We start from the raw sequence: 24,095 nt of genomic DNA on the forward strand, positions 1-24,095 counted from the left end.
AACTTTATTCGTTGTGGTAAACTTTGAGAAACGTTTAAGGGTTCGTTTATCAATTTACTCAAAGGTTGTTAGCTAGCGTTTAGTGTGTCGTTAGCATAGGTTACGAATATCGGCGATGCCAATTTATTTTCCTAATGTTGTTATACATAGCGTGTGTAAGTATTTACATGCAAAAGTATGTCTGTTTATTCATACAGCGCTTATGGTGTTTTATGGAAATTAAATCCTTTTAAAACATCAGTTCCTGAGAGTGAATTGCATCTGTTCAGCTGGGAATGCTACACTTAGCTTTTATACACATTCTCAAACTTTGGAAAAAACTGTTTTAACGCAATAACTTTTCCAAAACCAATCATAGAAACTTCATTCCAAATACAAAATATTATATCCTAGGGTGGACAACTTTTACAACTTCTGATTTGATCCAGAAATCACAACTAGAATGTTAAAAAACTCGCAAATGTTGAAAAACAGTTTTATTGCAATAACTTTACCAAAAAGTTTAATAAAAACTAGCAATTTTCAAAGTTGGCGACATTTTGAAGATATGTCAGGATTTCTGGATTAAATCAAACCCTAGTTAAGAATATTTTGACCTTGTTGTCCAGCGTAGTATAGATTATTTTTGACCTTTGAATGCAGTTTTTATGTACATTTAAAAATAAAATTTTGTCCAGCCAAATACTGAATATGTTTTACTTGGAATTACATTTCTATGATACTTTCTGAAAAAGTTATTGTGATATAATAGCATTTTTCAATGTTACAGAATGTGCATAAAAACTAGGCCTGATCATTTGATAAAATAAAGTATTGTAAAAGTTGTCTAACTTAATATAGAATATTTTGAAATGTCAGTCATAGTTATCAGTGAATAATGCAAGTAGTTTGAACGTATAAATATTTACTTTGAAAGTCTGTTGAATCTCTGAATATAAAACCAACTTTACCTCGGTCTTCCGTCAAGAGTTCCTCTTAAATTTGCGAACACTAACGGGTGAATATCATTATTAGTGATCGCAGAGAATTCAACTACTTTTCAATTGTCATTTCTATTGTCATGAGCATCTGACCAGGGAATCAAATTGCTTTCAACACCATCTGCGAAATCCAACATTACTTGCACTAGCCCTGTTGCCATTGTACCCATACATCTATGATTTTAGCCTACCTATTTTCAGTTGGCAGTCACATGATTGCATTTACATTTTCATAATGACTGAAATAATGCAGGCAAAAGTGGAAAAGGAAAATGCAATGTGGGGTTGTATTCATATTTTAATTAAGTTAACTATATGCTTCCATACATTGTAGCATAATGTTTATCCATTCAAAAATGTAATATCTTTAGTGGCCTTGAGCTGTAGTCATATTTGACTTTCAATATGGACTGCATTCTAAACAAACAATTCAATACTTCTCAGTATAAGTGATAGCCTGCCATTAGGCCCTACTAGTGATTATTATTTATTAATAAAATTAGATTGTCGGATTTCATCACATCATTTGTACAGCATAATGGTCACAGAACACTTTGGGACATTGAAATGAACACCCAAGTCTCTATCAGGTACTCAACAGATGACATTAAAGAGGAAGTTATAATGGACTTACAAAATAACAGTTTCAGTCAATGTGTGAGGATAATGGGGAACTGTCACAGGTAGGAACTCCAGCTCGTGGGTGCATATCTGATGAAATAAGACATTCAGCCACAACTCACCACCACACCTACTATTCCACCAGTCAGTAACCATTTGCCCAACATAGAATGATAGTAATTTGCATTTGTAATCCACTTTAATTAATCCGTTACAATGTCACATTCCCTTCAATTACTAGCCATGATGATTAACTCTAGGACTCTGGGGCAGTTTCTGATCCCAGGACTTCTTTCTTGTAGTTGTCCAATGTTACTAAAGTCACCTGTAGTCATTTTAATGTGCTGTGCAGTACATACAATCGATGAACCAGCCTAGCTGGGCATAAGATCCATCATATGGACACACTATTTTCCACCAGTGCCGGATTCAGGTAGTTATAAGGTAGTATAAGCCTGTCATTCCTCGCACTAATTGCCTCACTGAGGTAGGACAGCTCGGCTTGGAACTGCTTCATGATCTGGAGGGGTGTAGCTTCATCAAAGAGTTGATCCGGATATGTACCAAGGGAAATCTAAGAAAGACAGAATAAAACATGGTTCACGTCACGATTTGAGGGACATACATATGAGACCAAGGTTTTGGAAGCTAAGAGCATCACTGACCAAACCATGTTAGAGACATGACTAAGAGCATCACTGACCAAACCATGTTAGAGACATGACTAAGAGCATCACTGACCAAACCATGTTAGAGACATGACTAAGAGCATCACTGACCAAACCATGTTAGAGACATGACTAAGAGCATCACTGACCAAACCATGTTAGAGACATGACTAAGAGCATCACAGAGTAAAAAAAAAAAAGAAATAATTCAGGGACCAACTCACTATGTCAGAGTATCTCTTGCTAAGCTGCCACACTGAGGCCATGTTGCTGACGGTAGTGCCGACATCTGGGAGTGCTTCCAAAACGGTGCTCATGTTAGAGCTCCCCTTATTGGTGGGAGGAGTTTTGCGCAAAAATAGAGGGTTGTTGGGTACCCAACTGCAGTAGTCAAACTAGGAAAGACAGCCATGTATGGTCAGTAAACAATAAGTCACTTTGAGTTTAGGTAAATACAATTCAAAAGTGTTTAGGTGATTAACTGAATGGCTTATCGAACTTACCTGCCCGATATTGAGGGCACCATGTTGAGCTGACACAGTGAAAATAACCATGGTAACAAATCTGACAACATCCTCTACTTTGTCAAATCGCTGAGGGATTCCTGTGGAGACAGCATCAGAGCATAGGGGGGAGAGGTGATATGACATTTTACAATAGTGTAAATTAGAGTTGAAGCTTATATCCATTATAAGACCAAGGTCCTTTGCTATGTAGCATCAAGGGGAACTGTCTTCCATACTTTCTGGATATGTTAAACCCTAGATAGTACCAAAGCTCTTCCTTCAGCCACCTCTGATCTCATTGCTGTCCCACCACTATAGGATGTTAGCTCCCGATCAGCCCAGTATAAGGTCCTCTCTGTCCAGCCACCCCACTAGTGGAACAAACGTCCCCTTTTTCCAAAACCCTGCATCTGCTAAACGACTAAAATGTTAATGTAAAAATTATACCCGACTTGTCATTTTCAAGGAACCCATGGATGAAGATCTCATTAATCCAATCCTGAAGCTCTGCGTCCTTGGACACCTCACCATCAGAGGAGTAGTAGTACTCCAGCATGCCCTGGACAAAGCTTCATACCAAAAATCACACACTGTTAATTACATTTTTTGTCAACCAAGCTGAAACACATCTCATCTTCATACGCTTATCCGGTATCGGATCGCGGGAGCAGCAGCTCCCACAGAAACACATGTTCTTTTTATTTTTCTACTTTGTTTGATTCTATGGCATCTTGTCTTTCATCCTCTTTTGGCTCCTTTTAAATAAAGCAAATGATGTGGCGAGGCGAATGAATATGGACAATATGTGCTTGTTTGAAGTTCGAAGGTCCTTCTCCACTTATGTCATCAAGAAATATTGTTTACAGTCATGGATTCCCAAACAGAAAGCCATATATTGTCTAAATGATCCTTACAAAATTCTGAAATGGTTGCAATTACTATAATGCCCATTTTGTGTAAGAGCTATTTGGGGAAAGAATCTTGGAATTTCAGTATGATCCAGACTCTACCTGTTGATGATGTTCCACAGATTCAGACCATCATCCCTGTAGTAGAAGTTGGGGATGGAATCCAGTCCTCGTGCAATGATATTCTCCGGCAGACAGAGGGAGCTGTAGGTGATATCTGAATGTGCCCTTTTCAGGAGTTCCTTCAGCCCCTCCAGTCCCATAGCACCCTACAGAGAAAATGGTTTAAGTCAATATAGAAAAAAAGTGGTAAAGATGGAATTGTATCTGCTGAGTCAAAGCATTCAGAAATTTGAATGTTAAGGTCTGTACATTTGCTAAGGGTCCACCAGGATTAATCAGTTTTTTCCGAGCAAGAAGGTTGATCTGGAGGGTGTAACGGAAGTGGGGTATCAGCAACTAAACAGAGACAGACACAGAAAATAAAATTCTTCAGAAAACAAAAATGTATGAAAACAAAACATAAAGATGATGTTCACTTCATCCATCCCGGAACTCTAGACAGAAACTGAACATAACATTCCATAGGGACTACATATAAAAGTGTTTGCTCTTCATTGTTTAGTTCCAGTGTATGTTACGTCATCATACCTTGTGGAGAGGGTGTATGATAGAAAGGTTTCGGAGAGTTGCCATAGCAAAAACCTCTGCAAGTAAATGGGTGCCCAGAAGATGGTAGCTGATCTCAAACTCTGAGAAATCTGCATTCCTCACAAACATCTTGGCAAGCACCCAGTCATCCTCAGTGTCGCTAGGCAGAAATATGGGGTTCTGCTCTGAAGGCTGCTGCTCCAGCTGTAAGATTAGAGGAACCCAGAGGTCAGTTACTCAGCACTCCTGAGAAACACGTTTACCAAGCATTTGCAGCATTGTGACATCTTTATCCAAGTGGTTAGTGTTCCTCAGTGTTTCTCAACCCTGCTCCTGGGCACACCCCTGCCCTGCATGTTTTAGATCTCCCTTTGCTCTGTCACACCTGATTCAAATGATCAGCTCATTATCAAGTCCTTCATGAGCTACATCAGGTATGTTAGGGCAGGGAGAGATCTAAAACATGCAGGGCAGGGGGGCGTCCAGGAGCAGGGTTGAGAAATACTGGTGTACCTGAATGGCGATAGGCAGCAGTTTATCCTCTGGGTTCTTGTAGAAAAGACATAAGGCAGCAGTGAGGGGCAGTGGTTTGCCATTGACCTTCCGGGTTGGCACACCCTGAAGCCTTTTGTAGTCACAAATAAATATGTTTCCTTTCTGTAGGTAGAAAATAATACAGATTAAATACTTTGTGAGAAATATTATATATTTTAACTCAGAACAAAAGCCTCACAGTTAGTCAAATGCCTGATTAAGGTCTGGGTACATGATTGTTAAAATAAGACATAAGAATATGAAAATAATATTTCCTTCTCTTTGAAAATGAGACCTTATTTAGACCATATGTCCTTGCAAAAGCATGATCTGTCCACCAGAAGTAATGTTGACCGTTATCTTATGCATACCGTTGTTTCATGACCGATCTGATTCATTTAGCCTGAGAACAGTGCCTGCCATTTTGTAGAATCAGGAAGCATCCATTTAGAAATTCCACTCATCACCAAAAATGTAAACGACACTAATGATAAATCTTTAGTTCATCAACAGTATAATTTGCTAGCTAGCTAACCAAGCAATGAGTGAGCTTATTCTAATGGGGTAATATTTATCTGTGAAGTGTACCCTCTTTCTTGGCAATAGCTTTCATGATACTTGCTTCAACAATGTGATACTTCAAGTAGCAACTTTTTCTGACCACGTTATTGTAAAACATGTCACATTGTGGCGTAGTGTGGTCCAGTGGTTTAAGCCGTTGCCTACGGTGCATATGAACAGCTGCATCATGGGTTCCAATCTGAAAGAGTACACTGCTCTTTCAGCAAATACTACATTGCTGTCAAAGGAAGTTTTAAAATGCCTAAAGATATACTGTATCAAAAAAAGAAAAAAATCTCATTATGTCAGTGTTGCATTGGAGAATATTTTTTAAGGATAGTAAACTCTGAACACTACATTTCAACTGTAAAGCAAGAAAACGTGGAGTCTGCTTCTTCTTCACATTTTATCTCCACTACAACCACTAACTGTGGAAACTGTTTCAACCATGGAGTTTGTCTCTTTGATCTCAACACCCAGTCTGAAGTCAGTTCAACAACACAAAATTATTAATATTTGCTTGTACTGTGTTGTCTCCGATATTCATGTCTGCTGTCTGAACCAGGCTTTACTGTATGTAATTTTTACCTGAATCTCAATTTCCAGGGAGCTCCCTGCCTCCAGGAAGGGCTTTACCATTTCATCTTTAACTGGGAAGTTAGGAGGAAGCATTGGGCAGCGTTTGATCACATTAGGATTGGTTCCATTCAGAAACTGAGACCCGAAAAAGTCATCCTCCTTCCAGTGCTCAGAAACATACTCTGTGGGAAGAATTGAAGTTACTTGCTGCCTCTTAACACACCTGATCAGTGGTATACAATTCACAGCAACAGCTCTTACCTGCGATGGGTGTTCTGTTGCACCAGAATACCTTTTTCATGCTATCCAAATCTTCCCATTGCTTGGTGGACTCAGCAGTGCCCTTTAGTTTGAGTTCAGCCAAACTGTCAGGGGCAGATGGGGTTATAAGAGAAAAGTTTATAGGGCCAGTATTGTTACGAAGGACGACCCTTGTAGGCAGGTAAATTGGCTGTTTTAGAATTGGCCAATCAGGAGCGCCACTGCGCTCGGCTTTTCGCTGAGGAAGATGGTTTAAGTTCAGTTTCAAGAAAACCAGGAAGAGGGAGCTGACGTTGGAAAACTGTGCGGTTGATTTATAGTTATTATTATATAGTGTTACTGGCATTATATCCAAGTCCTTACAATTGTGTGCGTGCAACTACCAGTAAGTAAAACGGGTGTTGTTCGTCTACCTTATAAAGTGACGCTTTGTTCATTGTGCTAAATATTTCTACATTTGAAATATTTAGGTTGTTCTTGCACTATATCAAGGAGGAATTCTGAATCTTATCATTATGTTTTAGCTATTTAGAATGTTGGGTATTGTTGCAGTGAATTTGCAGTACTGAAGCTCTGAACAGGCAGAAAGTATACTACTGCATTTAAGTTGTATAACGAAACTCTAATTTAATCTCTTGATTGTGTGTTTGTTTATTATATACCTGCTAGGCATGTAATGGCTAGTTGGCATTTATGTAGTCTTCATTTACTGATTTGTATCTGTATCTTTGTTTTAGAACCACACTCGCCAATGCCCGTTGAAACATTTATACTAATAAATCATCTAAAGGGAACATCTTGTCTGCATTCTGATCGATGCCCCCTTGATGGACACAACCCTTTAAAGACCAGCTGAAGTATACAGTCCTTCCAAAGCAAACAAAACAAGTATAATATCTCATAGTCATAGTAAAGGGTATGTGTGTCTGAATGAACATACCATATTGTACTGGCAATGGTCTGGGCATTATGTATTGCTTTATGAGTTCTCTGAACTTACACGGTATGTTCTGTCAAAATAAACTCAGCCGCTTTGGAGAAGGAAAACTGAATTTCAGAAGGGAGGGCTGAGACTTCAGTGGCGCTGTTGATGTGGGGGACTCCCTCTGCATACACACTCCACCTTAGGGTGAAACAAAAAGATACACACACAGTCAATCGAAGGTTACCACAGAGAGCACAGTTGATTGTATGTTTTGGAGTTGTGGACATTCCTAAACCAACTACTGGAATAAAACTCACTGGAACAGTTCGTTATGACGCAACATCTCCCTTTTACGATGGCCAACCAGGATGGGGTGCTCATCCTCAAACCCCTTACTCGCTGTGAAGAGAGAAGGCAAACATGTTTCCCATACTACAGTAGCAGTTTAAACTGTTACAGATGAAAAACAGAGTCATCATCATCTTCTTCCGCTTATCTGGGGCCGGGTCGCGGGGGCAGCAGTCTAAGCAGGGATGCCCAGACTTCCCTCTCCCCAGGCACTTCCTCCAGCTCTTCCGGGGGGACACCGAGGCGTTCCCAGGCCAGCCTGGAGACATAGTCCCTCCAGTGTGTCCTAGGTCTTCCCCGGGGTCTCCTCCCGGTGGGACGGGACCGGAACACCTTCCCAGGAAGGCGTTCTGAAGGCATCAGAAACAGATGCCCAAGCCACCTCAGCTGACCCCTCTCGATGTGGAGGAGAAGCGGCTCTACTCTGAGCTCCTCCCGGGTGACCGAGCTTCTCACCCTATCTCTAAGGGATCGCCCAGCCACCCTGCGGAGAAAGCTCATTTCGGCCGCCTGTATCCGGGATCTTGTCCTTTCGGTCATGACCCAAGGCTCATGACCATAGGTGAGAGTAGGAACGTAGATTGACCGGTAAATCGAGAGCTTTGCCTTGCGGCTCAGCTCTTTCTTCACCACGACAGACCGATACATTGACCGCATTACTGCAGAAGCTGCACCGATCCGTCTGTCAATCTCCCGTTCCATCCTTCCCTCACTCGTGAACAAGACCCCTAGATACTTAAACTCCTCCACTTGAGGCAGGCACTCTCCACCAACCTGAAGTGGGCAAGCCACCCTTTTCCAACTGAGTCCCCAAACAAATTCTAATTACAAACACACCTCTTCCCCCTCTCAGCTCCACAACTTTTCCTCTGGTTACCCATCTGTAACAGGGGAAGAGGATGACATCATTCTCAGTAGTTGTAACGACGAGCTTGGAGCAGAACCACTTATTATCTGGTAGGTGCAGGTATTGCTCTTTTTCCAGCTTAACCAGGAGGAGGCTACCTAGAGACGAGGGAGTGGTCACTGTGTAGGTCCTTGTCTGTGGAAAAGGAAGATTTACAGGGTTTTTAATAGCTATATGAATGGGGCGAAAGAGCAGGATCACATTAATTATCATTATACCCTAAACATTAAAGGAAAATTATTTATCTGAAGGTTGATTATGTATTATTACAAGTAACGGTAAATTGATGTTTAAAGCATTTCTTGAGAGAGAGAAAAACCTATACCAGTAAAAGAAAACTGTGGAGATTGTGGTGTAACCGGTTTCAAAATGTTTCTGATAATCCTCAAAGATAAGTTATACCATTTTACGATTACGACAAAATCTCCTGTTCACATTAAAATAAAACAATCATCTTCCTCTTATGTCTGACGGGTTACTTACCATTGCAGTCATGAAGTCTGGTCCGTAGTTGTCAAGGTTGGTGCGCATGCTGTTCCCCTCTGTTCCAATCAATGTAATATAAATGTAGTCCGATGTGCCAGAGAGTACAACGCCCCCTGTTGTCACCTCTACTTGATATTTAACCATTTTGAGGATACCTGAATTAAGGCAAAAAGACATGGTTGTCAAAAGGGGTTTCCACTCTTTCTCAGTGCAATAAATACATTGTGACCAACTATGGTTATATTTTTACTCCACTTCCTTCCTCAATTTCCTCTTATGGCCCAGCTCATCACAACAACTCCTGAAGGATTTGGGGGAGTAGAAACTTGCATCAAGTCTGCCTCCTAGGCCTCCATGCCAAACCATTTAATCTTGTCATTCACACAGTCCATTCAATCACAAAGCAATGTGCGCCAGAAGGAGAATGACTGCTCCCTCCTGAAGATGGCTTACCCCTCTGGATAATAATTTGAATTTATTTTGTACCATATTTGAGTTTACATGTACAATCATCTTGGAATCTGTTTAAAATACCCCAGAAACAATCACGGCCATTACTTACCAAATCTTTAAATAGTTTGACTAAATTTATAAACATTTGGAATCATTAAAATGAACAAATCTTAATTTGTTTTTATATGGATTATTAAGCAGCCATTTCGGTATTGAAAACAACTACAATGTTTCTACGCGTTTTTTTTTTACTTGGAAGAAAAAAAATATACATACCTTATGGAGTATCTCTGTTGCTTTCTGTAATGTCTCACCTGGTTTGAATTTAGCTTAAATAGTTGGAGTCCGCCCATTGGCCTGGTCAAACAGGATTCTCCAGTCAAACCAGTGTATTTTGTGTGGAAATGTCAAATTCCGTAAAAATAATAAATAATTTTTCCTGGAGAACCCAGACATCTGCATGTTTCAGGAGCAGATTAAGTAATCCCCGTCAGGTTGATCGGGACTGCGCAGCGAGTGTCTTTAATCTCCAATAAATATACCAATTTGAACTATACTAAAACAAATCCATGTGTCTGCAGAATTTATCTTACCAATAGATTTGCTGCTTAACACTTCAGGAAATGCTGTAAAATTACTCGCTCAAGTTTTCATTGTATGCTTATCTTACGCTGCATACACTGTAGAAATGTGCGTAAAATATTGTTTAGATTGTGGATTGTTTAAAACAAATATATAGGCTTATTCATAAAATACCCATATAGGTTCAGACAACCTATACACTAAAATGTATTGCAATCTCAGAACGACCGAAATTTTGTAATTCTGACACGCCACCTGGAGTACAGCAGGATAGTATATCCAAGGTAGACCATGTTAATGAAACTTCTTTCGTTACATAGCGGAGAATTATATCATATAGGCTATTTGGCGTAATTTAGGACACTTGGAGTAGGTCCATGATAGATGTAACTCAGTGTAAAATGTCAGCGTTCATCTGTTTAGACACTGAGTATGAATGGCGGCACATATTACATCCATTATAATTTGTTGTGTCGCGTTTTATAACTGTAGCCTATTAAAAACTGTATGGGATGAACATGGATGTTTTTTATTTTGCGGGGTACAACACGTGAAATTTGTCCTCGACCAGCCACTGTAGACTTTACTCACAGTAGGTCGTAGGTTGTTTTTTTTTTAGGGACGATTGAACATGATAGCCTACCCCAAATTCAACAGATCATATCAACTAAATATAGTTTCCAGGGTATAGGCTACTTTTCACTATGACATGTAGCAGCCTTTATTATCGCGAAGGGAGAAAGCTATAGATGCTTAAAAATAACGAAACCGCGATTTCTATTGCTGAACCACTTCAATAGTGCGATTTTGAGAGACCTTTTACTAAGTGAAATGTTGTATAGATTCAGCGTCATTCTCACCCCGGAGTGTGCAAATATAGAGGTGTTTGTGTTGGGGTCCCGTCCGGAGATGGGTCACTGGGACCCAAAAAAGGCAATTTCGATGAAACCAACGCACTCGGTTTTGTCGAAAGAAGAGCCCTGCCTCTGGATCGCTGACGTGCACCTGACAGAGCCATGTCGAGAGAGCCTGTGGTTTAAGTTTATCAAACGTGTGGCGGATAATTTCATCTGGGAAGGTAAAAAACATACATTGGTGAATGATTGAAATTGCAGGTACAACTAATTGGAAGTAAATTAAATTCGGCTGTACTAAATGCTCACCTATTTAATTTGTCTCCAAATTAAATCGTGTCGTTTTAAATTTTAAGATAATTTATTATGTCTAATGTGGGTCTTTCAACTGTAATAAGCCATATAATCACTTGATGGCGGCAAAGGCACAGGCTCCTGTGTATCTACCCCTCGCTACATCGCTGAGAGCTGGAGCAGGCGAAATAGGCTACAGGGCCCTGGCTCTTTACTGACAGCTGGAGTGGGGAACGGTGATTAATGATGCGTAAATACGGGCGTTTTTCCATTAACACCTTGATAAATACCAGGACGGAGGGAACGCCTTAAAATGTCACTATGTGGCAATATGTCGTCCATCATTTCTTGCAGTCTCACTCATCTGCTGTATCTTCGACCCTATTGACACTTTAAAAATGCAAAATATGCGCATTTGTATTCGCATAACAAGAAAGACGGCAGCTGTAAATGCCCTCAAAACACTTACGGAATGTAAGCAGATATACTGCGGCCCTGACCACCAGAGTTGAGCTCGCATTGGGTGTGTTCGTGGTGATTACTTTTGTGTAGACATAGATACTGAACAATGTAGAAGATCGCCTTTCAAAACGGATTACATTATGGCGATGAAAAGAGTCAAACTAGTGCCTACACACTGAATGAACTACAACAAAAGGGGTCAGGTCACCCTACTCAGATGTTCCTAGCCGATCATCTTCAACAGCTAGATATGTATTTTACTACTTTATCAGCTATCCTTTTGAGGCAGTACCACCAAATCTTGACACACCTGTCTTGAATATGGGGGTAACAGACAACAAATGTAATAAATAATTGCAACACTACCGTGTTGATGTAAGCCAGTGTTTCGCAACCCTGCTCCTGGGAGCCCCCCTGCCCTGAAAGGTGTCTGAGTTTCAGCTGTTGTAGGAAGCACCTCCCTCAACTTACCAGCTTAACTCGTCAGCAGGCTTCATTAGGCTACTGCTCAAACGTGCCCATTGTGTTGCATTCACTGCTCATGCATATTAGGCCTCATTACTTTCAGTGGACTATGTTATTAGTGCTCCAATTAAAATTATTCCAGCCTTTTTCAAATTCTGCCCCTGTGTTCCACTAACAGAATGGAAATAGAAAAAGGCATGTTTAAAGTGGATTATCACACTCAAATTAAAATATGCAGTCAGCAGTTATACCACCTGCTTTCTAAATCAACAACAGATCATTACTTAGACAGGAGGTGTAATTTTTGTTTAATGGTTTCAATTCTGTCTTCATCGCTGGCAAGGTTACAATCCAATTTGAAATTTTTAAAAAATCCTATAAAATCTGCATAAAGAAAAAGCTTTTCCCCACTAGTGGTTATTCCAACACACTGACTTGATGCTGATTGAAATCAGCTGTAGTGTTTTATGACGCAGGTCAGTTTCAGATATGTCCATTGCATTCTCAACTCTACAATCATTTTGTCACCAAAACTGTTGAATTGAACAGCAAATGTTTCCACTGTGGTCCTAACTGGTTATGTAGTCTAGCCAACACCTTGTGGCTAATGCTGGTAGGCTAGTCTACAGAGCATTTGGAAAGTATTCAGAACCCTTCACTTTTATATTACATTTATATAAAAGAAATCTGACCCTTTGCTATGACACTGTGAGTCCAGTAGTGGTAATTGTGGTTCAGTTCACTGGACAGGATTTGGAAAGGCACACACCTGTCTCTGTAAGGTCCCACAGTTGACCAAGTATCTGATGGTCACTCTGTGTAAAGACTGGAGGTTCACATTCCAACAGGACAACGTCCCTAAGCAAACATCCAAGACAATGCAAGAGTGAACTCAGGACAAATCTGTGAATGTCCTTGTGTGTCCCAGCCAGAGCCCGGGCTTGAACCCAATCTAACATCTCTGAAAAATGTGGGGAAAGTGAAGGGATCTAAATGCTTTCCGAATACGCTGCCGGATAATTATGTCACGAATCTTACTTAAGCCAGAACTGAAGCCTTGCATAGTCGGTCAGATGTTCAGCTACATTCTAGGTCCATGTGTTGGAGTCTTGGAGTCTATGTACCTGCCATCTGCATGTTTCAGGTAAAACAAGGATTCATCCATGAAGAGCACACTTCCCCAGCGTGTCAATGGCCACTGAAGGAGAACATTTGCGCTCTGATATTGGTTACTATGCCTGGTGAGGACAACAAGCACATTGAGCTTCCCTGAGGCTGTTTTGCAGCTGGTGAAACTGTGGGTTTGCACAGTAGACTGGCCTTGCTGCAGATAATCTTGTCGCAAGGAAACAGTTATCAGATCATGAAATGACAAGTGCACTTGGTTCGCTCTCCAGGCTGCGTTTCCAGACCCTGACAAAGCTCCTTGATTTTGGGATAAAAATATTACCCTATAGGCCCATGCTTTTTTTTACTTTTTACAGCGACATGGAACCATGAAGAATGGTATTTTTGTTATAAAGTGAGTAAAACTGTCGGCTTTAAGCTGAGTGAATGTTACTTTAAAATAGAGAGCCCTGCATTTTGAAGGCAGTAGTGGTGTATATAAAAAGACTGGAAAAATACAACAACCAATACAGTATGTTGTGGTGATTGTGTTGTTTGCTCTACATCCCATTATAATACCTATTTAACTATATCTATACACCATTAGGCTATGGCTTGTCAGGCAATTATCTAAATAGTTTACATAGTACCACAAGACAATGTTTAAGCCTACATACTAGCAAAATACACTTAGTGGGAAATTTATTAGGAACAAACATCTAGTGCCAGGTCAGACCCTCCTTTGCCTCCAGAACGGCTTGAATTCTTCTGGGGTAATGGATTCTGTAAAAGATGCACTGGGAGGTTGGTCCATGTTAACATGAGGGCATCACTCAGTTGTTGCAGTTAGTAAAAGGGTTTATTTATGTCACAAACTGGCCGTTCCATTTCATCCCAAAGATGCTGTATTGGGTTGCTGTTGTGTTCCTTCGGACCATTCTCAAACAACATTTGCTTTGTGAAATTGGCCATTATCCTCAGCAACAATGTCCAGGTGAGCTGTGGTATGCAGACAATACTCAAATGGTATCAGGGGACCTTAGCATGCCATTATTACATCAACGCCACCAGCCTATAGCATTGACCGCAGGCAGGATTGGTATATTAAGTTGATTACACAATATCAAGACAATAGGAACAGGGATTGTACTCCTTAATTGATCCAGTTTGGGTGATGGCATTCTTACTAGAGCCACTTCAGTGAATATGAAAAATATCGGAATCATTTTATTTTCTTTAATTGTGTAGGCCGCTTACCTACCAAAACATCTGCTCTGATCTCCAAATTCATCCTTTGCTTTGTTCCCAGGCAACGGTCCCCACCATGACAGATGTTGTGTGTTCGACCAGAGCAACCTGGTGGACGGGGTGTACTGCCACCCTATTGGCCACTGGATCGAAGAGACAGGTCACACGGATGAGATGAAGCACACGACTGACTTTTACTTTGGCGTTGCCGGCCAGCAGGCTATGCATTTCAGCAGGTGACACATCTGGCCTTATTCTCCCTCCCTCTGTCTTTGTCTCTAGACCAGGAAGTGAAGAGTCTGGGACTCAAGTTTTGGCTGCTGGCATTGGTTTATTACATTTTGTTGGGTTTTTTATTTACACAAGGTCCAGACCATGCTCTTTGCTCCCCGAATACACTAATGAGTGTTTCAAGTTGTGTGTCATATGAGAGAGTTGGCTATTTTCATTATTCAGATAATGAGTTTCCTCCTCTCTAAAGCATCAGTGGAGAGCTATGCCTCCCAGCAAATATCAGAGACAGTCATGTATCCCATTGAGTTTTACTAATAAAGATATTCAGCATCCCTTCCACCAGTAATGAAACAAGACACTTGTCGTAACATACAATATTGTTTGTCTGCCTTTTGTGATGTGAAAACTGGTGTATACATCATTTGATAATGCAGTAAAAGTTAATGAGTTCCCCTGGGGGGGGTGTGTTTCCTTGGTAAGTGGGACAGACTTTTTAATAGAGCTATTGAAGGATCTATTTGTGCATCTCTTTTCCACATTCTACCAATTAAGCTGCTCTTTTTAAAGGGAAAGTTCCTCCATTTTTGTTTGACTATATTTTTATTATTTCTGGGCTGGTAGTTAAATATTATTATTATACATTTTTTTACAGAGAAAAATAAGATTAGCATGAGATTATAACTATGCATGTTATAAAAATGATATATTCCAATCCATAACAACAACAAACATTAAGATATGAATTCATAGGACACTGGACATTTACAAAAATATGCAATGCAAAATGACGTAACAATGTAATTTATTGAGTGTCATACATTACATACATAACATACATGCTTAGACACATTTTCATTTTTGCATAGTAGACCATGGCACTGAAGGATTCTGTAAAATGTAAACCAGTTTCCCTGTAATGGAAAACAAAATACGGTTGGGGCGTTTAACTACATTCAAATAAAAAGGGAAAATAAAGCATAACATAAAGCCACATTTAACTCCCCTTTTAAAGTAAAGGGCTTCTTGATTTAAGATGTCTTAGTATTGTTTTTATAATTAACCTAATGTTTCCAAACATTCGTTCCCAAAAACCTGACCACAGTGCAGTACCACTTTGATTCGATATTGAGGTGAATAGCTCCTCCAACCTCATCCTTAGGTCACAGTTATGTTGCTAGACTCTCTTGAATCTTTAGGCTGTGACAGCCAGAGTTGCTGTTCCTCCTATTTCATGTCTATCAACGGGCCTTTTGTTTTCAAGCTTTCCTCCTGTGCGCATGTTTAATTACTATAGTCCCAGGGTTTTGGGAGGCACTAAGCAATTAATTCGGGAGAACGCAGCATTCAAGGACTCTTCAGAACATAAACCATTAGTGGTTGTATCGCATCAACCCCACAACTTCCCCTTTTATGGGTTGGAGATGGTGAAGAAAGAGAGCATCAGAATGGAGTTGTACCCTCTGGGGACCTCACAGATAGCTCATTTAGTTAGTGAAAGCTGGCAAAATTCATTAGATGAACAAGGTATTAAAATTGTTAAAGACAATTGATTCCTGTGAAAAAGGAAAGGGAAACCTTGGAGATGTCAGTGATTACTATTTGCTATGTGGCAGTTGGTCTGTTATCATCAGTTCAGTTTTCAAATCCTCACCCATTCACAACCTGTGAGAGAGACGGCTAGTAATTTTGCTATGTCATAACCATTCATTGGCGGGTTCAGTAAAAATGTCATTTTGTGAAATGGATGACAAAGACTCATTACAGCATGGAAATACCCACTGTTAAGATTCTGTCCTGGTATGTTCCAACCTGCCCTATGGTCCATGGGTCTATCGATAGAATCTATGACAGTCATATGGGCAACTCCTAGCAGGAGATATGGACAGAATGTATGGACAGGGTGTGTGGGGCCCATCAATAACAGGCAACACATCCTATCTATGGTCCTTTGTTCAGAGTTAGTCAGCACATTTCCTATCACCACAAACATTGAGAACCTTGCCATTATATCCCTCGATGGGAAAAGGTCTTTGACCAAGTCGGTGGTTCCTACTTATATGCAGTTCTGAGACGGATTTATGAAACTCACCAACAAATCACTGTCACCTAAAATCAATGTAACATCCTTAGGGTGAGGAGACAGGGTTGTGCGCTGTCACCTTCACTTTTGCTTTGTTTTTGAGAGCTTGGATCTTCTCTGAGGTGGGCAGGCTGGATGGAGAGAGAGAGCATGGTGGGGAGGTTGGAGGGGCTGCTGGGTCTCCCCTAAAACGCCGGGACAGATGGTTAATGCTATTTTGGTTTTGCTACTGTTTGGATTGCCGGATTTTGCTTTTTCAGTGTTTTCTTTGGGTTGTAGTCAGGTCTGTTTTTCCAAAATAGGGCAGTGGTATTACGCTGAGTGGGCGGGTGGATGTATGACAGAGGTGCCTATTGCTCTTTTTGGTAGGTCTGTTGCAAGCTTAATTGCGGTTGTTGACTGGGAAATGCGTTGTCCTCAGCACGTGTGTACAAGCAAAAAACAATCCTTGTTAAGCATGCAGAGTGCTGAGAATCAGAATTGCTTGACACAATATGCTCAGATGAAACATGTGTTGTGGAAATTTCTTTATACAATGTATTCTCACTGATTAAAGGACTGAGTCCCACTGTTTAGATGGGTAGAGGAATGTGGGGGATCTGGTATTTGCATAGGGGGTATCATTGACTGGTATCAGCTGATGAAAGGGTTACTCTTTATCTCCATATCTGTATAAACACACCAGGGCATCTATTGTCTGTTCGGGTTCGGTTGGAACCCTTAGAGTTGAAGAAGGTATTTATGGCAGGAAGGAGAGCTGTCCTTTGTGTGATGTTTTGGTTATAATGGAACAAAGGGAATGTGTCCTGATTGAGCTGGAATGTGCAGGATTTGTCACACCCCTCGCCTGTCTTTAAATACTGTCGATTGCCTGTTTTTATTTAGAGACTATTCACTGTTACTTTGTAACCTGCGTACTCTCCTTGCAAGTATATTAAAACCGTTTATTGCGCAATTGATTTCTCCTGTCTTAAACACCATTTTCATAGAACTGTTTTGCACTTTAGAAATTGCCATCACACATGTCTCAAACTTCCGCTATCCCACATCTGCGGTGGATTTTCTGCAAAAAAGGAATTGTAATTTGCGAATTGAATTATGGGTAAAATGAATACATGAAAAAGCAAACATTTACCTGAGACAGAAAATGGCCAGTTTCAGCCGTTTTTTATTTGTGGCCCAGGACTTTGCAAGCCTTTGTCAAGGACCTCTGTACTTCGGGAAGAACACAGCCTTGTACATCTCCCTTAATAGCTTTTTAAATGAACAGTTAAGGCTGATTTCAGTGTCGACACTGGAATCATACACACCCTGCTTTCCAATATATGTATCATTGTTTATCTGAAAGAGAGGTTAATGCACTTTACAGCCGGGAGCATTGTTCACTATGGATCGGTCATAGGTGACTACCAAGGACTTTGTATCCACCTTTGTCCTGCTAATGAAATTGAAAGCTGGTTGTGGACAATTTTTTTGGTGTAGAGATGTTTGTCTCTGTTGTGAGCTACTATTAATTTCAATTGCAGAGCTTTGATATGTTGGCAAAATTTACCTGGTGGATAAAATTATCACCATCACACTAGCCAACTCCATCAGTGCCAAGTCGAGCGGTTAAGCCTCCACATGTTTTATAGCTTATATACACTTAAAAAGTTGAATATGAAAATAACACACATGGGATTTTTTAGAAAGTTCATTAGGTGCTATTCACACCACAGTTACCTTGTGTTGAACAAATATGCAACTTTTTTATTTTATTAATAAATAACTAAATTTTAGCTTATGTTTCGGGTGTCGTTTTCACCAGCAGTAAATTTAATGCAATACATTTTTGCTGAAGAACTTCCATTTATCTCTTAAGCAAAGAGCAGCATCTGTCTTTGAGTGGCACTGCCATGGTTTGTCATTAATTCCCAGAGTCTTCTGGGCACCAGCTGCTGGTCCAACCAGACAGCTCCCTGCAGTGCCACTTGAGGACATCGTTCTCTGACGCCGTCCCTTATCTGCATGTCACTTCCTCTCACTGACTTGACTTTACGCATTCTAATGAGCTTTAAATTGAGTCTGGCCTCAGAGTGACAGGGCATAAAATGAAGGAAGGAGGAGAAGGAGGACAGAAAATCATCACCGTGTGGGAATATGGCTGGAGAGAGGAAGCAACTTCTGAGAAGTGGGGACTTTTTCAAATCTGTCTCTTTCCTTTGGAGATGAGAGAAAACAGCTTAGATCAGTTGCCTGTGGTTTTTATAAGAGACCGTTTCTAAAAAATACCACAGCTCTCCCCAAGGAATCAGACTGGTGTGACTTGAGCTCTTACCCTTTAGGCTTTTGTCCACATTTCCCCCATCCACAACATGCTTTTCTAGCCACTTATACTCAAACATTTCCCCAAATTTTTCTCTCCAGCGATCAACCCCATTCCCTCAATCTCTGTACCCTCTCTGCTCTGTTCCTAGAGTCCTGCCCCGGGTGTTTCTGGGTAGTTGCCCTCGCCAGGTGGAGCATGTGACCCTCAAGCTGAAGGAAGAGCTGGGTGTTACTGCAGTGATGAACTTTCAGACGGAGTGGGACGTGGTCAGCAACTCGTTCGGCTGCCGCCGCGACCTTGGACAGGACATGACCGCGGAGACCATGATGCACCTGTACAGGGACTGCGGCCTGGCATATGTGTGGCTTCCCACCCCGGATATGAGCACGGAAGGTGAGAGAGAGAGGGCTCTTGGGTATCTACAGGACTGGGCTTGAATTAGACTGTAGATCAGCCATGAAGCCCTCTATTACATTATGACATGGACCTGTGTAAAAACTAGGTCAGAATATCTTCTCTGTCATGTCCTTGTATGTCTCACCCCGCAGGCCGGACGAGGATGCTGCCCCAGGCTGTTTTCCTGTTGTACGGTCTTCTGGAGAACGGTCACACAGTCTACGTTCACTGTAACGCTGGTGTTGGCCGCTCCACTGCCGCCGTGTGCGGTCTCCTCATGTACGTTCTGGGCTGGAGCAAGAGGAAGGTGCAATACTTCATCACAGCCAAGAGGGCGGCAGTCTACATCGACGAGGAGGCGCTAGTAAACGCCCATGGGGACTTTATTCAGAAGTTTGGACATCTGCGCACCTCTGTTTGCTACACATAGATATTAGGGATGCTGCAAAGTTGTGGTAGGATGTCTGTCACAGAAACAGTGGAAAAGTGCTGCATCAATCATCTGCACACACTGCATGAGTTATGCAGACGATGCAAGGTGAATTAATTTAAGTGAAAATAAACATCTGCACTCATTCGATCCAAATAAATTACCAGTTTAGTTGAGTGTCTATCATCAACAGGTCGATGTAGAGATATCTTTAGGGAATTTTACTCGCTGCCAACATGGGTTTAAAAAGCTATTAATACTTCTCATTGTGACTTCTAATAGGTTTGTTTGGTAGCTTTGGGGTTTGTTTTTAGTTATTTTGTGAATATTACTTTTTATTATTGTATCATGAAAAGGCAGTCCAGTCCAGGAACACTGCCTGTAATATTTATATTGGTGTCCGCTGGGTTTTCAGAAGGACCTTTTGTTCAACTCTTGTTTTTATTAATCAATGAACAGAGCTGACATTTCAAAAAGGCACCTTGAAGCTGTTGTTGTGGCAATTGCTGGACTGCTAATGGAAAACATCTGACTGGGAGAGGGCTTTTAACTCTAGCTGGGTGCAGCCTTGGTTGCAACCAAGTAAGAGAAAATATAAACTGGGTCAGGGACAGAGTTGGTTGCAAGGTGAGGATTTCAAGCCTTGAGGGTGATACTGAGGTTAGAAAGAGAGAAGGAATACAAACTGTTCTATTTTCTATTTTTCTCTGCATTATATTCCTCAGAAAAGAGGAATTACTTCTGTGTCACCTCATATACTTTATAAGAGACATTTTACCTTTTCATGGTCCATGATGGCTCCCTGCAGATAAAAATGATAGAGTTGCTTTGTTATGTAGAAGCTTTAATGCTGCTGTGAATAAGAAAATGCAATTTCCTGCAAAATAAAGAGGGAAAAAATGAATAACACAAACGCCAAATCTGAAAAGCCGCCCTGCACACTCTCCTCTTCTTCGTCTGAAGAAAGCATCCGCTGCCAGAGGAAGAACAGAACTACAGACTACTTTTTAGAGGTACTGATAATATTGAATCTTTGTTTACTTATTCTTACAATGCAAAATTATTCCAGTGCATCTAAAGAAAAAGTAACAAAATATTTCCACTGGACCACTACAAATGCATGCATAATAAGATATTATAGAGATGCTGTTGTTGGGCTGTAAATACTTAGTTCATGTCTAGACTCAACTCTCTGATTTATTGCTTTTATAATTTGTGGCCAACTTCAAAGGAGCCGGGAGTCTGCAGGATAGGTTTGAATCAGCAAACTTTCTAACTTAATACCGCCAGGGGCATAGTATTGTTGTTTTCCAATTACACCATGTGTAATTTAAATTTGGCAAAGGGCAAGTCTTCAGAACTAAGTCCATTGTGTTCAAAAGCGTTTCTAGTTTTGGGCACCCCCAAAAACTATTGAGATTCATCCATTAGAAATGATGTCACAAGTTTAATCTAACTCGATCTTCTCCCATTAGACTTCCTGCTGAGAATTTTGACAATGAGAAATCTGGCTCCTGTCTGTGGTGTTATTACAATGAGTGGTTACGTTACGTCCCAAAAGCCTGAAACACAAATGTATCTACCCTACAATTTACCTTACCCATACCTTCACAGAAAACCAGACTATGGACTACCTATCAGGTCATAAGAAATTGCAATTTTAGTGGCCAAGGGGAGCTCAGAAAAATTTGTTTGTGTGTGAGAGTGAGAGAGAAAGAGAGGTGTTTGAGTTAGTCAATGGAACATTTTGAGACAAAAAACAGTGGGTTTGTTATGGCAAGATATAGTGAAGACTTGTGTGCAAATTTTATCCCAAAACTGCTTAAATTTCTTTATGTAGTTGTGGTTGCCATTTCATGGCAGTCCTACCAGTAAGATATTAGCATGTTTATTCACCCTACAGTTTTTCTTTTACAAACACATTCATTAATGTGATTTAATCCATAACACAGAGCTTTTCTTCTAATTCGCCTGCGCAGTCTACCTTACAATTTATCTAGTGGTGGGGTCACAGAGAAGATAGATCCTTTTCTGTTCGCTCTCCAGTAAAATTAAATGAAATAAAATTGAAGAGAGGAAAACACCCAATGGGTCGAATAAGCAGTTTATGGGCCGATCAAACCCTCCAGTGGCATTTATGGAGCCATGGTGATAGCCAATTGCTTAGGCGGGACAGGTAAAGTGGATGATTGGAATTTTTCATTTTCTGTCAACAACATCCCAAGGAAATATGCCTTCATACCACCATTAACATTTATATGATCATCATGTTAATTTATTATATTTTTTTTACCTTGTTTTCACTTCTTTCAAAAATAATTCATGTTTCTTGGTTTGCATTTTTCAGACCATAACAATGTGTTTATATACATTTCTACAATTGCTGCGATAACACAAGCAGTCTAATTATTTTTCCTCACCAATTGATTTTTGATGTCTGCAGTCTGCATTGGTTTCCCTGTTGTCATGTTGTCATGGATCTTATTACGTGATAAAAATGGTCTATCAGTTAGACTGTTCAGTAAGCACAATATAATTCATGTTGGCAGCCCCATTATGATCTCTCCAAATACTTGGTCTTTCGACAAATCAGATGTTTATACAGTATTTTTTTGTCTCTGTAGATTCATAACTACTTGGCCAGCAGTAAGTACTTTAGAGTCTTAATTTCTTCCACATGGTTGCTCAACCATCAAATCAGAAAAACAACTTCATTCTAGTGGCCTGAGTGTGAGAGCAGCATGTCAAACATCTTATTGATGCCTCTATTACGCATGAGCAAAGAAAGCTTTTATTTCACCAGTTACAGTAAATTACATTTAATGAGCATGTGGGAGCTACAGAGAGTTTCTGTACCATGGATCGCAGTCTGGCATATAGCAATTTCAGGACTAAAGACAGGGCCAACTAGATTTGAGTGCATTCAGCATGTTACATACAGTTCTAACGTAAAAACGTAAAAAATAAACAAAACAGTAGACCTCTACAAATTGAGAGCGCATGTCATATGAAGTGTAACAATCAAAATGAAGAGAAACCAATGAGATTCAAAATTGGCATTGTATGAGGCTTATCAAAGCAATACAAGGGCTTAGCAAATTGTGAAGTACAGTTTCACTATGTGGTTCTCCCATCAAATATAATACATTTCAATAGCATTTGTTATAGAATCTCAATCCGCTTTAATTACTATGAAATGTAACCTTCTCACCTCAGTCTGACTAGATGGATGTAGCAACCACTGCTATTTTGTTGACAAGCATTTGGGTCCTTTCAGCAAACTAGTATTTTTAGCCTGAGCTCAAGCTTGTCACACATTTCTACATTTTCTTCCACAGGGGTCTATTATTGCTTGCACCACGTCTGCATTTGGACATTCATCATCATGAGATGTCAAGCCATCACACCTTTCCAGCTGATTCTGTGTTGGTTGCTGTAAAAGCCACTCTTGCTATATTTTCATCACTTTACTTCAGGGCTTCAGAGTCTTATTAGGCGTCCTTATTGGCTCTGCAAGCCCAAATGTAGATGTTTAATATTCATTAAGGGTGCGGAGAGCTGCCTGTCCTGCCATGCTCCTGTCTCCTCTCCCCTCAGACCATAGCTGTCTTGGTAGGGCCTAAGGCTGTTTTTGATTTGATGTCTTTAGATAATGTGCTGTACTGTGTAGTGTGTGAGTGACATGCAAGCACATCTGATTGAGCAGCGGTATCTTTATCTGATGAGACTCTGATGACATAGTCACACTAAGCAACACAGCGTGCACTGATATGAAGGATATGGGTAACATCCGGAGGCTGGAAAAAGCAGCACAGACATCTCGAGTTGGCAGGAGTAGGGAGTTGAATGACAGCTGTTTATTACTGATATTAATGCATCGATCAGCAGCTAGTAGTGACATTGCTTCCGTGAGGAAAACACCTAAATATCTGTTTATTTCCAGTCTATTTAATAAGCTGGTGTGTCTTCTACAACATTGAGATGATATAGCCTAGGACTATATAGGAGTATGTAGTGATTGTCCATGAGCTGTGGAAAAGGAGGAGATAGTGGCTGCAGGATGCATATTATTACACAAATTTAGCTTGCATATTTGAAAAATAAATCATCTGTGATGTAACTTGGGGTCATCTGATGTTTTAGGTGTCTTCTTTTGTTGTATAATAAAAAGGAAAAACAGTTGGAATCATAGGGAAATGGTTGAAGACGACACAGTGATGAAGGGTTGAGACAGGAACCCTGATCTT

At 40.5% G+C, this 24,095-nt stretch overlaps 2 protein-coding genes across 4 annotated transcripts; one reads left to right on the forward strand and one right to left on the reverse strand.

Moving 5' to 3' along the window:
- Positions 1 to 1,266: 1,266 nt before the first annotated feature.
- Positions 1,267 to 10,916, reverse strand: LOC105029901 (arachidonate 15-lipoxygenase B). Its single transcript, XM_010903465.3, has 15 exons — positions 10,831 to 10,916; positions 8,933 to 9,090; positions 8,380 to 8,584; positions 7,512 to 7,593; positions 7,270 to 7,392; positions 6,270 to 6,373; positions 6,018 to 6,190; positions 4,848 to 4,991; positions 4,335 to 4,538; positions 4,056 to 4,142; positions 3,786 to 3,952; positions 3,223 to 3,344; positions 2,773 to 2,873; positions 2,494 to 2,664; positions 1,267 to 2,175 (listed from the first exon to the last, which is right to left on the reverse strand). The coding sequence occupies exons 2-15, from the start codon at positions 9,077 to 9,079 to the stop codon at positions 1,996 to 1,998; spliced, it is 2,010 nt and encodes a 669-aa protein (XP_010901767.1). The 5' UTR covers positions 9,080 to 9,090; positions 10,831 to 10,916; the 3' UTR covers positions 1,267 to 1,995.
- On the forward strand, positions 10,298 to 23,885 carry epm2a (EPM2A glucan phosphatase, laforin). 3 transcript variants are annotated; one of them, XR_002198125.2, is made up of 5 exons: positions 10,298 to 11,048; positions 14,462 to 14,636; positions 19,171 to 19,415; positions 19,571 to 20,861; positions 23,187 to 23,885. XR_002198125.2 is itself a non-coding variant. In XM_034287645.1 (5 exons), the coding sequence occupies exons 2-5, from the start codon at positions 13,280 to 13,282 to the stop codon at positions 19,846 to 19,848; spliced, it is 705 nt and encodes a 234-aa protein (XP_034143536.1). In that variant the 5' UTR covers positions 11,011 to 11,048; positions 13,190 to 13,279; the 3' UTR covers positions 19,849 to 21,470. The 3 variants fall into 3 exon arrangements, 2 of the variants coding, with proteins under 2 accessions (XP_010901769.2, XP_034143536.1); XM_034287645.1 differs by lacking the exon at positions 23,187 to 23,885 and adding an exon at positions 13,190 to 13,286 and having other exon boundaries at positions 11,011 to 11,048; positions 19,571 to 21,470; XM_010903467.3 differs by lacking the exon at positions 23,187 to 23,885 and having other exon boundaries at positions 19,571 to 21,470.
- Positions 23,886 to 24,095: the final 210 nt, after the last annotated feature.

This window comes from Esox lucius, chromosome 18 (assembly GCF_011004845.1).
Source record: "Esox lucius isolate fEsoLuc1 chromosome 18, fEsoLuc1.pri, whole genome shotgun sequence".
NCBI classification, from domain to species: Eukaryota; Metazoa; Chordata; class Actinopteri; order Esociformes; family Esocidae; genus Esox; species Esox lucius.

Coding starts and splice junctions, on each gene's coding strand:
- LOC105029901 (XM_010903465.3), bottom strand. CDS start 9,079: ATGGTTAAATATCAAGTAGAGGTGACAACAGGGGGCGTTGTACTCTCT. Junction 8,585..8,932: donor CAGACTTCATGACTGCAATG/GTAAGTAACCCG, acceptor CCTTTTCCACAG/ACAAGGACCTACACAGTGAC. Junction 6,374..7,269: donor ATTTTGACAGAACATACCGT/GTAAGTTCAGAG, acceptor TGCCCCTGACAG/TTTGGCTGAACTCAAACTAA.
- epm2a (XM_010903467.3), top strand. CDS start 10,802: ATGTTGTATAGATTCAGCGTCATTCTCACCCCGGAGTGTGCAAATATA. Junction 11,049..14,461: donor GGATAATTTCATCTGGGAAG/GTAAAAAACATA, acceptor CTTTGTTCCCAG/GCAACGGTCCCCACCATGAC. Junction 19,416..19,570: donor CCCGGATATGAGCACGGAAG/GTGAGAGAGAGA, acceptor CTCACCCCGCAG/GCCGGACGAGGATGCTGCCC.